General features: G+C 40.9%; 1 protein-coding gene across 1 annotated transcript in view; it reads right to left on the bottom strand.

Annotated features, from left to right (window-relative positions):
- PLXDC2 (plexin domain containing 2) overlaps positions 1 to 15,842 on the bottom strand; it is a 390,541-nt gene that overhangs the window by 88,685 nt on the left and 286,014 nt on the right. The window contains exons 6-7 of the mRNA XM_038393403.2: positions 14,613 to 14,731; positions 842 to 941 (exon numbers count right to left, since the gene is read on the bottom strand). Of these exons, the coding sequence (XP_038249331.1) occupies positions 842 to 941; positions 14,613 to 14,731 (219 nt within the window). The remainder of the gene's footprint in view (positions 1 to 841; positions 942 to 14,612; positions 14,732 to 15,842) is intronic.

Below are 15,842 nucleotides of genomic sequence, written 5' to 3'. Positions count from 1 at the left end.
ACTGCTTATACAATCCCAAAGCACTAGGAACAGTCCTGGGCAGCTTGTTTCACTGCAGCTTTTTTCCAAGCATATCCTGCTGCCAGGCGCCTTCCCTAAGGTGTAATGGGTAAATCTGGCCCAAAGTATGTATGTAAAGACACACACCTAGAAAATGAAGTGTGCATTTGAATCCTTAATGGTACAACTGAAGTCGAGCTACGATCAAGGTATACGAACACCAAGTGATAACAAAATAAGGAGTGATGACTAGTCTTAATTTTAAGTAAGATGAGTATTTTAAAGCTTTTATAACACCTTTAACCTCAGAGAAAATAAAAATGCAAATTGCAGTGTAAATGAAAAGATTTATGCAAACACAAAATACTAGTTAATTTCTGTGTCTTCTTTCCCTTCCTCTCACTGAAAGGAAGGTATGTGGTCTGACATTCACAGTGTGGAATGTGTTTTGAGAAAGAAAATCCAACTTTGAAAGCATGATTTTATCTGTCACCTGGGCACAAAGGCATTCTATGCACAGTTTATTTGTTCCCATTTATTAATAAAGAAACATATTGCAGCAACTAAGGTGGAGTATCCTATACGGAATACAGAGTTGTGTTTGTTGATTTATTTTACTTTATCTGACTCTTTAATTATTTTATTTTACTTAAGTCATCAGTTCAAGAGAAATAACAAAACAGAAAGCCACAGTGGGATCTGTAAATTATATAAAATTGCATTTGAATTAACAAACTGAAATTAGCTAAGTGATTTGTTGTTCAGTTAAATCCGCTTCCATGCAAAATTTGCTTCCCCACCTCCACACTAGTTCACATCATACAGAATTTTTATTACATACTGGGAATTTGCTGGATCCTATGCACCACCACAAATGCATCTGACAGTCCCACTTTCACTGGGTGATTGGCTGAACTTATCTGTGTCACTGAGACAGGAATCTGGAAGAGAAAAAAGATTGATGTGCATTAAATATTAATTTTTTACATCAAGAAATTCAAGTCTAAAAATAACAGTACTGCCAGAATGAGCATATAGTATGTATTTAACAGATATAAAATAGAAGTTTAAACATACTATAAGAAGGATGCAGCATGCTCAAAATAAGTTTTAATACAGACTGAAACTTTAATTTTATCCTACTTTGATTTACAGCCTATTTAACAATATTCACATAATCACCTCTTTTTTAAAGCAAAACAAAAACACTTCTTTCCTTCTTTTTGTGTTCAGCTAGACTGGACAATGACAATTGTTACAATACTGTCTGGGTCTGCAGCCAAATAGACGGGAACGATACTGCCCTAGAAAAGTATTAGCTTCCATGTTCATTTTAATGGGACGGTTTACTTGATGGCTTAATTATCTGAACTTAATATCTACTATTAAATATTAATCAGCATAGCAAAGTCATCCAGATGACATATGTATCCTCCTGAGGAATCTTTATATCCTGGCATTCCATTTACTTTTTGGTGCAACTATTCCTGGAATATTTTATATAGTTCTTTCTCCATAGTTTGGGAAAAATACAGAAAACCATAACGATATATTCAGGTTAGTACAAGCATTGGAGGACAAGACATATGAAAAGAGTCTGAAGGAACCATATTTTCATAGTCTCCAAAATAGAACACTCAAAGGGGATATAATAACAGTCTAGAAAACTCCTTCAAAGCAAGAGTATAAATGAAAGAAGGGAATTAATCACAGCCTCAGAAGATTGTAGGACAAAGGAGGAAAAGCTTTGGCTGCATATGAAGAAATATTCTTAAACTGGAGGAAAAGAGACCATAAAAGGCACCATCCGTTTAGCTATTCAAGACCAGGATAAATAAGACATTGATGGGGTCTGATGTGCCGAATAAGTTCTGTAAGATACAGAAGGGTCAGACTAGATGAGCTAAGTAACCAGAGTTTCATGATCACAAAAACTCCAGGTTCAGTTCAAGAGGGGTGTATGTGTGTGTGTTTGTTTAACTATCTAACTGTGCCCACAAAACTGGTAGCCTGAGATGTAAATGATATCAAGTGTGCCCATAAAATAAAAATTGTGAATGTCTCATTTTGTGTCTAATGGTGATATTAGGTATTAAAATAGGAGATTGGAGCCCTGTAATATGGAAAAGACAAATAGAGCCATCTGCACAAAGATTTGGAGCAGAAATATCTTCACAGATTTTGCCAAATTGCCTGCAGATTTCAGTTTTCGTGTGCTTATTCTAATGAGATGTTAAGCATGGAATCAATCTCTAACACATAACAAGGGCCAACAACCCAAGATCCTAAAGTTCAGAACCAAGAAACTGGATCAGAAATCTAATTTAATGTTTTCCAATAATGCTTTCATATCGAGTCTGTCACAGGATAGTACCGTAGAAATCGGGGAGACCCACCATGGAACGCCGCAAGTTACTGCAGTTCAAGAAGGGGCAAGGACGATAGGGTTCTCAGGAGGTGTATGCTTTTGTGGCGGGGGGGGAGGGGGTAAGGACATTAGAAGGTACTGCCCCACTAAGAATGTAAACTCTAAGAATGTAGACTGACACTGAAGATTTGGGTGCCCCAGTCAGAGGTGCGCAAAAAGGGGGCAGGAAGGAAAGCAACGGCACAGCCTCCCCAATAATTATCAGGGTCACAGAACTTCTCCGGCCCTAGGGAAACAGGGGCAGCGAAGAGCAGCTGCTCTGGTGGCCAAGGTGGGGGGAGAGCTAGTTCCTATCGGGGTCAGGACTGGGGCTGGGGCTGGGGCGGGAGGGGGTTGGGGAGGGAAGAGCGAACTCCAAAGGGGTCAAATTTAAATTTCTGCACACGCCCCTGCCCCAGGTAGTGGTGTGACTACTGGGAGGTTTGGACCAGGAGGGGTAGGAGGGGGCCTGAGTATTTCAGGTGTGTGGAAATGGGACACATCAGGTGGTTCTGCCCTTTGAATAGGGAACTTGGGAAAGATGGTGTCTGTGGAGGTGGAGAGCCTTAAGAATGAGGGAAATAATTTCCCAGGTTGGGGCACTCACGCAGAGGAGGATAGTGGGGAGTGGAAACTGGTGGCAGAGGTAAAACACTATAGGGCCTTGGTCCGATCAGTGTGCAGCAGGGACTCAGGCAGGGCTTCAAAGGAACAGTGACTATGAGAAGGGTACAATGGAGGCTGCAGTTATAGCAGTATTGTGTAGGGCTATCATAGGAATAAGGGCTGTCAATTAATGGCTGTTAACTCAAGCAATTAACTCAAAACAAATTAACTCACTTCTAAAAATTAATCACAATTAATCACAGTTTTAATCACGTTCCTAAACAATAATAGAATACCAATTGATATTTATTATAAATATTGTTGGATGTTTTTCAACATTTTCAAAAATATTGATTTCAATTATAATACAGAATACAACGTGTACAGTACTCACTTAAGTACAGGAGTGCAATTTCTTTATTGTGCAAGTGCAAGTTGCAAATGTAACACTTGTTACAAAAATAATGCATTAATTAAATTTGTGACTGAACTCCTTGGGGGAGAATTGTATGTCTCCTGCTCTGTGGTTTTACTCACATTCTGCCATATATTTCATGTTATGGCAGTCTTGTATGCTGACCCAGTACATGTTTGATTTAAGAACAATTTCACTGCAGATTTGACAAAACGCAAAGAAGGTGCCAATGTGAGATTTCTAAAGATAACTACAGCACTCGACCCAAGGTTTAAGAATCTGAAGAGACTTCCAAAATCTGAGAGGGACGAGGTGTGGAGCATGCTTTCAGAAGTCTTAGAAGAGCAACACTCCGATGCAGAAACTAGAACCTGAACATAAACATAAAAAAAAAAAAATCAGCCTTCTGCTGGTGGCATCTGACTCAGTTGATGAAAATGAACATGCGTTGGTTCTCACTGATTTGGATTGTTATTGAGCAGAACCTGTCATAAGCATGAAAGTATGTCTTCTGGAATGGTGGCCGAAGCAAGAAGGGGCATGCAAATGTTTAGAATATCTAGCACATAAATACCTTGCAATGCCAGCTATAACAGTGGCATGTGAACACCTATTCTCACTTTCAGTTTACATTGTAAATAAGAAGTGGGGAGCATTATCTCCCATAAATTAGAAGAGTTCACGAAGAGCTCGCCAACACAGCTGATCATGGAGACTCAAGGCCGCAAACACACTCCAGCATGGAGTACACAGGAGGTGCTGGATCTTATTGCTGTGTGAGAAGAAGAGTCTGTGCAGGCAGAGCTCCAATCCAGCAGAAGAAACGCTGACATCTATGCCAAGATCGTGCAGGGCATGGGGGAAAAGGGCTACACCAGGGACATGCAACAGTGCCGCATGAAAATAAAGGAGCTTCGGCACGCGTACCAGAAGACAAGGGAGGTGAAGAGTCGCTCTGGTTCTGCCCCACAGACATGCCGCTTTTTGAGGCGCTGCATGCGATTTTCAGCAGAGACCCCACCACTACCCCAAAACACTCCATGGATACCTCCCAGGAGCCCTGGGAGAACTTCAGCAATAACGAGGAGGAGGAAGAGGAGAATGTGGGCCAAGCAAGAGGAGGATCCATTCTCTCTGACAGCCAAGATATGTTTTTAAGCTGGAGCCCATCCCTTCACAGGACCAGTGCCTTCCCCAGCTGGCAGAGGAGCATGATGCTGGGGAAAGCACCACTGTGGGATAGCTACCCACAGTTCAGTGTTCCGTGTGTCGATGCAAGTCCTGCTAGTGAGGATGCACTCTGTCGAAACAATGAGCATAGTGTGGACACGCAAGATTGACTTGCTTAAATCAGAGGCTCAATGTCAAGTTACATAAAGTCAACTTAACTTTGTAGTACAGACATGGCCTATGAGATGAGCCCGCTGAAAGGAGAGTTGGAGCAGCTACAGGAAAAAAACACTAATAAGGGTCAGAGAAGAAGATGCGATTTATACTGATTGTGCCTGGTGAGACCGAGTATGTGTCCTTGGCCCCACTGCACAGGACTGAGAAGGACTGGGATTAAGGGTTTGTTCCTGTGGGACGTGGGGAACCCTCTGTGCTGTCAATGAATGTATCTGTCCTGGGAAATGGTTTCTGGAATGCTTGGGTTACGTGAAATGAATGTTTGGGTTGGAGAGGGAAAATCTGGGGTCCAGTTTCAGAAGTGGGAGCCCTGGAGTATTATAAGGAATGTTTTGTGAGGCCAGGAATGGGGAATGAGTGATTGGGACAAGCTCTGACTGGATAGCAACCAGAGGAGTGGAGCTAGCTCAAGTAGTAGTGTCCTGGAGTAAGGGGGTGATCAGAGCTAGTACTAGCCCATTGGGGGCCCTAATCAGGAATATCCTCCCCCCAAGACTAAAACAGGCAAGTTTTTACAATAAAAAGTGAATAGTAGGCACCCTTGAGCTGATCGGGGGCCTAAGCAATTGCTTAGTTTGATTATGCCTAGCACCAGCTCTGGGGCAGGTGTTCCAGAAGGAGCTGGGGGCTGGCTGAGAAGAGTGAACTGAGGAACTGTCTGTGTTTGGTTTGTTTATGTTTGAAAAATAAACTGGTTTGAAGGAGGCTGGGCAAGGCAGTGTATGTTTTGAAGCTGGGAAGAAACCCTGTCCTGTGACTGATTGCTTTTAAACAGAAGGCTTTGAATGAGGTTTTAGGATTAGGAAGGGCATTCTCACAAGGAAATGAAGTTAAATACAGTAAGTCAGGTAGGCCAACTCTTCGAAGTGGAATATAGCCTATGTCAAATGATTAATGTTACAAAACAATGGTTCAGTTGAAGTAGACTGGTAATTCATATCATATAATTAGCCAAAGAAAAACATCCTCTTCTTTAAATATACATATGCACACAATATATTTTTCCTGTGAGGGAGAGTCAGACCTATGTTACAGGGCAAGCTATTTCAGTCTTTTTGTAATTTATTTCTATCAATAACATCTTATATAAATTAAACATCTTTTGAGCAAAATACCAGCTAATAATAGGCTCTTCACTATTATGCCTTGTTAGTAAAATCCAGCAGACAAACCCATTAGATTTCCAATAAATGATGAACGAGAACATTGAGAACTGTAGTCATATACAGTTGGTATAAACACCTACAATTTCCTTGCATCCCCCCTTGAGAGGGTAGAAAAGGTACTGTGTATATAATACTAGCTGAAAACTGTGTCAGCTAGTGGCTTTGAGCTGTGAGAATGGTTGCTGAAAGGTGGCAGTAGCACTGTGGGACTACACTTGAAGGGCAAATTCAAAAAACAAACAAACCCTAAAAGCCTATTTTAGCTTCCACCATGGCCAACACAAAACTCTCTCTTCTACAAGTGACCAGTTTGGAAATAAGCTTTCCAATAGCAATGTCCTCCCTAGGATGTCTGTATGCCATGATGACCTATGCAGACAATACTGGAAAAGGAGAGATCTAGATTTTAGAGAGCACTGTATCAGTTGCAAAAAGCCATCGACAGTATTAAAGTGAGCAGTATTTTCCATTCGACAGTTCTGAAGTCCCTGTTTGGGTTCATCTTTCTTGGAGGCCAGACCAGTGAAATAGATTCTTTGCCCCCCCCCCCCGAAAGTTACACAATTGCTCTGAAGAAGGCGCTGAGAAGGATATAATTATCATGTTCCCCCAATCTAATTCCATGTCAAATATAAGACCCAGAGTATGGTCTAGAATAATAATTAGTAATACATAATATTTTATCGAGTATCATCTTCAAACCTCTGTATAGACATTAGGGCGTTAATCTGTCCACCGAACTGCATAAAACATCATCACTGAAGAAGAAATGATTAATAATTGTGTATTTTATTATATTTGAGGAGTATATGAATCATTCCCACCCCTAATATTGTTTTAAAGAGAAGCTGATTTTTCACTTTAAACTTTGGAATATATTGTATTTCAAGCCATTCTGGCCTACAGTAACTCTTCACTTAATGTTGTAGTTACGTTCCTGAAAAATGCTTCTTTAATCGAAATGATGTTAAGTGAATCCAGTTTCCCCATAAGAATTAATGTAAATGAGGGGGTTAGGTTCCAGGACATTTTTTTTCACCAGACAAAAGACTATATATATATACACACACACACAGCTAAGTTTTAAACAATTTAATACTGTACAATGATGAGTGTGAAGCTTGGTTAACATGGTGGTGTCAGAGGGTGGGATATAGCAGGGAATGCCTTACTGCTAAATGATTAACTAGCACTTGACTGAGCCCTCAAGGGTTAAAACATTGTTGTTAATGTATCCTCACACTCTATAAAGCAGCATGAATGGAGGGAGGGGAAGCCTGGCAGAGAGAGACCGAGACACACACCTTGTGTGTGAGAGAGAGATGTGCATTGCCCCTTTCAGTATGCTGACCCCACTCTAAGTACATTGCCTTTTAAAGTAGATAAGCAAGTTGAGACAGCAGCTGCTGCTGCTTCTGTCCTGAGCCCTGTCTTATTGGTTATCTCCCCCTCTCCCACTCTGTGGATGGGGTAAAGGAGGGGGTGAGGGAAGGAGGATACCCTGACATTAGCACCCCTTTCCCCCTCACCCATCCTCCACACAGCAAGCAGGAGGAGCAGCTCTAAGGCAGAGGGCAGGAGCAGCACATGGCAGTAGGCGGAGGAACAGCTGAACTGCCGGGAAATTGATAGTCTTCTGGGAGGCTGTCACACAGGGAACTTAGGGGAGTGGGGAGCTGCCAGTCAACCCTGGTTCCAAGCCCCCACCAGCTGGCTGCAACGGGCTGCTCTTTCTGCAAGTAGTGGACAAAGCAGGTGGCTGCCAAACAAGATTAAAAGGGAGCACTGCGAAACTTAAACGAGCATGTTCCAAATTGATCAGCAACGTAAGAAGGAAACATTAACCGGAAGGACTTTAAGTGAGGAGTTACTGTATTTATCTTTAGTAAATATTTCTTCTTTGATTTTATATCACTAGAAATATTTACATGAAAACCAGATCTTAGCTCCTTATGGTCTTGTTTAAACTGTATTCACCTAAAATCCCAATACTCTTTATGTGATCTCAATCATTTTCACATCAGCCAACTGTGATGTCAAACTACAAACAAGGGATGATATTTTTAAATGAGAAGTGAGACAGAGAAACAGGTAAAATCTTAAAAACTAAGATCTCGTTTCCATGTAAATATCCAGAGTAATAAGAAGAGGAAGAGAAATGCAAAAAACAAAACAACCCCCGCCACCCATTATGTAAGCAGAACTGTCTTCGAAGTGAGTATTTTTCTGATTTTTCATGAATCAACAGTGAGTTTTTAAACTTTGTTACCTAAAACAAAATATTTTCCAGCATAAACAGCAAGAGCATTCACTTAATCTAAATGCCGACATTATACATCTCTATTAACCACTGTCTCCTCTCAGAAGAGAGAGGAACTTGACAGCATGTCTCTCTCAGAACTATTTGCTGGCTTCAGATATACTGCAATTTCAACTTTTATAATGGTGTTTCAACCATTACAAGTGTTTCAACTTTTATAATGGTTTCTGGATAGTTATTTGACTGAAGGATCATAACTATCTAAACAAACAGAGACAGACTTCATGTCAATGAAATGTAGAAAAATGTCCTCAAACATTCAGAGAGCCATTGACACCTCTGGTTAATTTGCATTGGCCATGCATTAATTACACCTAAAGACAGAAACAGTAAATATTACACTAAGACCTTGTCTGCACTACACAATTAAGTCAACCTATATTAGGTTGATCTACAGCTACCACATTGATTACAGTAGAACCTCAGAATTATAGACACCTCGGGAATGGAGGTTCGTAACTCTGAACAAAGCACAGTTTGGGTTCTAGATCCAGCAGCTGACACTCTAGGCCAGGCTCCAGAAGCAGCTGAGCTCCCTCCACAGTGCCAGCAGCGTCCTTGCAGGCTGTTTCTTTCCCTGTGTTGGACTGAGTTTGCAAGCTTGTTCCCCTCTCAGCCAGGGGAGGGAGGGTGAAAATAGCATGTCCCCCTCCTGGCCAGGGGAGGGAGGTTGAAAACAGTGCATCCCCCTCCCATAGGGGCGGTGAAAGCGATGCTGACCCCAGCACTGCTCCTGCTCTGCTGGCTCTGGTTCTCTTGGGCTGGCAGCCCCAGCATCTTTATCTCCTAGTTGTAAGTGGCTGCTCCATGTGTGGCGGAGGGGACAGGCAGCCCAGATCTGCCTACCTTTAAGATGCAATACAGGCACATAACAGTATTTGCTTTTCTGGGGGGACGCAGGGGTCTCTACTGCTGCCTTATTGGTTACTTTCAGTTTCACATGGTGTGCGGTTGACCAGTCAGTCCATAACTCTGGTAGTCTTATCTCTGAGTTTCTACTGTACATGTCCACACTACCCTCTTCTGTCGGTGGTGCACGTCCTCACCAGAAGCACTTGCATAAACTTAAGGGGGTAGGAGGGTGAGGGCAGAGAGCCCAGGTTCTCAGCTCGGCGTGGAGCTACCAGCTGGGAGCCTGGCTGCCCGGTGCTGAGAGCCTGCGCTCTCAGCTCTTGCAGAACTTCCAGCTGGGAGCCCGGCTGCCCATGGGCTCCAGCTGGGAGCTCTGTGCTGAGCTGAGAATCCAGCCTGACAGGCAATGTAAATAACGCAGTATACAGACACTGCGTCACCCTAACTACATCGACCAAAGCACTACACCTCTTGTGAAAGTGAAATTATTAGGTCAGTGTAGTGGGGGACTTAAATCGGTGGAAGAAATGCTATAATGTAGACACTTACAGAGTTAAGTCGATGTAAGCTGCCTTATGTCTACCCTACTCTGTAGTGTAGACCTGGCCTAAGTAACATTAGCTTTAAGTACTTCCAACAGAAGATTGGATTAAAAAGCTATTTTCTTTAATGAACTGTAAAGCTCTTGAAAACTGACCTTCTCTGAGATTTACTATAGAAGGAGAGGGCAGTCCCTATTCAAACATACATAAGCACATTCCCCAGCAGATTGTTTATTAATATCCCCTACTGGCAAAACTGAATTATCACTTCAGTGTGTCCTAAGCATTACACACTACCAGTAAAATATTCATTAATGTAAACGGCATTAGTTAGCCAATATAATACACTTTCAATGAGGTTCTGCATGCTGAATAACATTAAGTATTAGCAAAGCAGCATTCAAAGAGAAAATGTGTACACAGTAAACAAACTCAAATGTTAAAAAATAAACATTCAGCTTACTTGAAAATCTTTCTAGTTTATTTCCTCAAAGGAATTTATAATACACAGAAGCCTTTGGCTTATACAAAGTATATTTACATTCTTGTAAATCAATTCTGATATTATAATGCGAAAGGAATATCAGAAAGATACATTAGAAAAGTATCAGGGGGTAGCCGTGTTAATCTGTAAGGACTACAACAAGGAGTCCGGTGGCACCTTAAAGACTAACAGATTTATTTGGGCATAAGCTTTCGTGAGTAAAAAAACACTTCTTCAGACGGATGGAGTGAAAATGGAGTGAAATTTTCACTTCATGCATCTGAAGAAGTGGTTTTTTACCCACGAAAGCTTATGCCCAAATAAATCTGTTAGTCTTTAAGGTGCCACCAAACTCCTTACACTAGAAAAGATGATGATAAAAATACTTTTTAGGGATGGATAAACAAGTTCAGAGAAAAAAAGAACTAGACTAAACCCAAGCCCATATTTCGTAGAGAACTTAAATACTTAGTTTTGAAAATTTTCAGGTACATAGATCCCTCTTCCCAAATCCAAATTACCTACTGATTTTCCTGGAACACATTTTGGAGTCTCAGTAGTGCTAACAATCTTGCTGGACTAGCTGCTGTTTTCAACACATGAGTTCAGAGTTTCCTTGGGCTCTGAAGGTAAGCATTGATTTCAATACCTTTGGAGTACATGTGACCAGGGAGTCCACAGAATGTGCAAGATTTTAATAGCATAGCTCTCTAGAACCCAGTTAAGCGGGACCTGAGACCTTGCTTCAATACAACATCACAGTATTTATGGGGTCAGAAGGCCTGTAGTGGGCCAAGATGACAGAAAGGAGGATATGAAAAAGGAAATCTCAGATGGTTTGAATAAATAGGAGCAAGAGATGAAAGCTTCAGGTAAGGTGCCTTAGTTTCCACTCCACTCCCAATATCCTGAAGCATGTAGTCAGAGTTATTTTTAAGCTTGATTCTTTATAGATAACAGTTAACTCTGTCTCCCAGTATTATTGGCCAACTTTTCTGCCCCATGTCTAACTTTTGTACTTTGCAATGTTCTTGTAGCCATGTTGCTTCCAGGTTATGAGAGAGACAAGGTAGGTGAAGTAATATCTTTTATTGGACCAACTTTCTGCTCGTGGAAGGTACAAGCTTTCAAGATACACAGAACTCTTCCTCAGGTCTGGGAAAGGAAGCAGAGTGTCTGAGCTAAATACAAGATGGAACAGATTGTCCAGCAGAAGAGGTAATGCATGTTGGTGGTAGTCACTTGAAATGAAGTGGGCAACTGGGAGTTAGATTGTTATGTACAAAGTGTTTTGAAGTAGGCAATTAAGAGTAGCAGGCAGTGTGGTGTGTTACAAATTGCTGTAATGAGACATAAAACCAGTGTCCCTGTTCAGTCCCTGGTGTCTAGTGGAGTTATACATTTAAGCTCCCATGCTCACCTTTAGAAGATGTTAAGCAGATTTCCTTTGAGGACAAGTATTGAAAGATCAGTTATGCACTGTCTGCCCACAGGTGATATAGTGTTTTTCTCTTTTATCATTTTTTCTGTGTGAGTTCATTCAAGAGCACAGTAATTGTCTAGTTTCACCCACATAGTTGCTGTTGGAGTATTTAGTGCACTGGATGAGGTATACCACATGTTGTGAAAAGTATCAGTAGGACCCATGAATCTTGAAAGATGGGGAGGGAGAAGGGGGGATTGATCATCATAGCAGTGGGTACTGGCAGGGTCTGATGCTGCTTTGAGTTCATAGGTCCTAGTCTGTGTGGAGCTTGCTTTTGATGATGAGCTGGGAAAGATTGGGGGGGTTGTCTGATGGCCAGAAGACGAAGTTCAACAATTATTTTTTTCAGGATGTGGTCCCCATCAAATATGGATTGTAACTGTTTGAGGATCCCCACATGACTTACGAGGAGAGGTCTGAGGGAACTGGGGTTATTTAGTCTGCAGAAGAGAAGAGTGAGGGGGGATTTGATGGGCAGCCTTCAACTACCTGAAGGGGGGTTCAAAAGAGGATGGAGCTAGGCTGTTCTCAGTGGTGGCAGATGACAGAACAAGAAGCAATGCTCTCAAGTTGCAGTGGAGAAGGTCTAGGTTGGATATTAGAAAACACTATTTCACTAGGAGGGTGCTGAAGCACTGGAATGGATTACCTAGGGAGGTGGTAGAATCTTGATCCTTAGAGATTTTTAAGGCCCGGCTTGACAAAGCCCTGGCTGGGATGATTTAGTTGGTGTTGGTCCTGCTTTGAGCAGGGGATTGGACTAGATGACTTCCTGAGGTCTCTTCCAACGCTAATATTCTATGATTCTATATGGGTTGCAGTGTGGTGTGGAAGGTGGAAGCTAGGGGTCTGAGTTTTTCTTCTCTATTGAAGCAGGTTCTCCTGGAGTATTTGGTAGCCTTTTCCATGATGCAATCTCCTTCTCTGGTGGAGTTTCCTTCTTTAGAGAAGGAAGTGTTTAAGTGTGTTTAGATGTGTGTTCTGATTCTGAATTTTCTCTTTGGAGCAAATGTGGTGGTATTGGAGTGCCTGGCTCCTTGCATTATTATTTACACCTATACAAAATGAGTGCGAAATGACTGTAAAATGTTGCCAAATCAAAATGACAGTCTCTGACTCCCACTCTGCACAGGTGTAAATGTGACACAACATTCAGGACACAGGAGAATGGGGAGTAATGACTACAATGGTTACCATTATATAGTCACTAGTTTAATTTACAAAATGTGCCTCTCTCAAATTCGAAGTGCATTTGCAAGCCACTTTCTAGAAAATATTTATCTCAAAAATTACAAGTTGGATCCGGGTCCTCCCTACTCATCCAATCCATCAACATTTTTACCTTCCTATCGACCTTAACCCTTCCTCCTCTTCGATAGCCAGGGAAAAATGTAAGTCTTGCCGTATACCCTGAAGATCAGAGTGGTGTGCTATTGTACCAAGAGGGCAAATCTGTTCCAGAGTCAAACAAGTTACATTTTTAAAAATCAAAACTAACATTTTGTGTAACATCCAGAAATGAATTCAAAGTTAAAGTAGATCACAAACACAGCATTGTCCCCTGTGAGATACACAGCTAAGTAGGCATTCCTACACATTTGACACTATCTGAGGTTTCCAAGTGGTCTTAAGAAATAGCCCCATTAATTTTGCATTGTAATAATCCAGTCTGGAGGTGACAAGGAGCATTTATCTATAGCAGGTGCTAATATGCTCCACTACCATGGTATCTAAGACTTTAATGCAGTGTATGGAAGTACTATTATCCCCATAAAAACAACGAGGAGTCCTTATGGCACTTTAGAAAAACCCACTTCATCAGATACATCTGATGAAGTGGGTTTTAGCCCACAAAAGCTTATGCCCAAATAAATGTGTTAGTCTCTAAAGTGCCACAAGGACTCCTCATTGATTTTGCTGATATAGACTAACATGGTTACCTCTCTGAAACCTATTATCCTGATGTTACAGATGGAGAATTGAGACAGAGAGATTAAGTGACCTGCCTGTACTGATACAGGATGTCTGTCTCAGGGTAGGAAATTTATCTTCTGAATCCATGGCCACACCCCAGCCACATCCTTCCCTTCTACAAAATTAATAACCATAGGCAGGTCCACATCCAAAAGGAAAAGTCAAAACCTCCTTGCCAAATTGAGCTTAAAAATATCTTGGTCTCTGTGAACATGAGTAAGAAGATGGATAAACAACTTTGATTGAAATTGACTAGAAAACATCCCCCCAACTCATTTTATCAGCAAGGAAAGAAGTGAGTCCGAAGCGTAGGTCACCACTCTAAGCTTCTGAAGCACTTCCAAGAGCCTGACTGAGCAAAACTGAAGCAGAAAAGACTCTTTGTTTGCCACCACCCAACACTGTTCTGCTACCAATCTGTCTCCAATCTACATATAAACTGAAAACTCCTCACAGAGCTAACAGTGAGATACTACAGTTATTATTTATATACAGGAAAATATTGCAGTGTCTCAGATGACAAGGTGTGGTAGCTATTGGTAAATGGTCACTTTTTAATGGCAACTACTATGTACACAATATTTACAAAAGGGCCAAATCTAGCTAAACTACTCCATCAAATTAGATTCCACCTCCCAACCCCCAATAGGACTTTAACAATCAGCACTGAAAACATCCAGAGAAGGATCATCTTAGAGTCAAATGAAATTCACCAACTATGATATTCAAGCCAAGGTTTTCAAGGTAATCATATGACCTTCAGCTTTACAAAGGAATTCAAGTTTCATCAGAACAGGGATCTTATGTGTAACAAAATATAAAAGTGATTTTGACACATTTGAACTTTCAAGTAACCAAAATAAAAATTATACAGAGTAGGTCCTGACAGACAGAAATTGTGGGATTGTAAAGTGATACAATTATTCAAATGATAGTTTTCAAACCCAACTTACTTCTTTATATCCAAAAATGATACGCCCATCATTGAGAAGGGTAGCCTGAAAAGTGAAACTGCCTAGGTTGTAATTATCCTGGAGATGTACATGATCCCACTGGACAACAAGTGCTGTGCCTGTGAGCCCCAGAGAGGGGAAGAAAAACATGAGAAAAATATTCATTAACATTAGTGTGAGCATTTACTGAAGTTATATTAAATAAAAACAATACTGTGTCCCTATATATCATATTTCAGCCAAAGACCTCAAAGCACCAAAGATCTAATAAACATTACTTGAGCACCAAACTCTCTTGTAACATGTTTTTTACAGTGTTATAATTAATTATATCAATTATATAAATACATTTGAGTCAAGACAGATTAAGGGACTTGCCTAAAGTCACAGAGTGAATCAGTGTCAATTATCAAGAACAGAACCCAGTATTCCTACTCCAAGTTTGCTGCTTTAACCACAACACCAGTGTCCTTCACTTATCCTATAACTTAATGGCAATCTAGGTTGAAAAGTTAATGGAATTGCTGGTACTGAAAAAGTGATTATTTAAGGTATTTAGTTTCCTCCATTACAATGCAGCAATATAAACAACATTATTTTTTCTGTACAATGGAAGGTTTCACTGTGTTTCTGAATGCTGAAAAATACTAGGGGTTGGCAATAAATATTAATTATGCAGTCTAAATTAAAGCCACTAAAAAGCCATAGATGGGGGTAAATGTTGAGTTAGGTGTGCAGAGATTTAGTTGCAAAAGGCCTATTAATATTCATGGGAGCTGTCTGGCTGGATCCCCAAGCACCACACTAAAAACGTACCCTCAAGTGATTCACATGCCCTGCAAACATGTTTTACAGATGGTGAGAGGTTCAGGCAGCTAGGCTGAAAGGAATTTATCATCAAAACAGTGTTAACTGAAAACATGTTTTTCATATTTAAGACCATATCCTTCCCCTAGTGTACATCTCCCTTTAACACTAATGGGAGTTATGTGCTTTGGTTCACAAAACCTCTATTTCATTTCTTGCTGTAGTGTCACTAAGATGCTTCAAGGTGGGTCAATGTGCCTCTAGATCAACACATCTTTGATGAATCCTGCAAACTCCTCAGCCACAGATCTTCTGCACTATAGTTTATATGCCTGTTTTTTGCCAATATGTTTTAGGAAACTATGAACATGCAAATCTATCACATCATTTGCAAGTGTATATTTCATGGTCTTACTGCATAAA

This window comes from Dermochelys coriacea, chromosome 2 (genome assembly GCF_009764565.3).
Source record: "Dermochelys coriacea isolate rDerCor1 chromosome 2, rDerCor1.pri.v4, whole genome shotgun sequence".
NCBI lineage: Eukaryota > Metazoa > Chordata > Testudines > Dermochelyidae > Dermochelys > Dermochelys coriacea.
The sequence above is the reverse complement of the archived record's forward strand: the minus strand, read 5'-3'. Positions and strand labels throughout refer to the sequence as shown.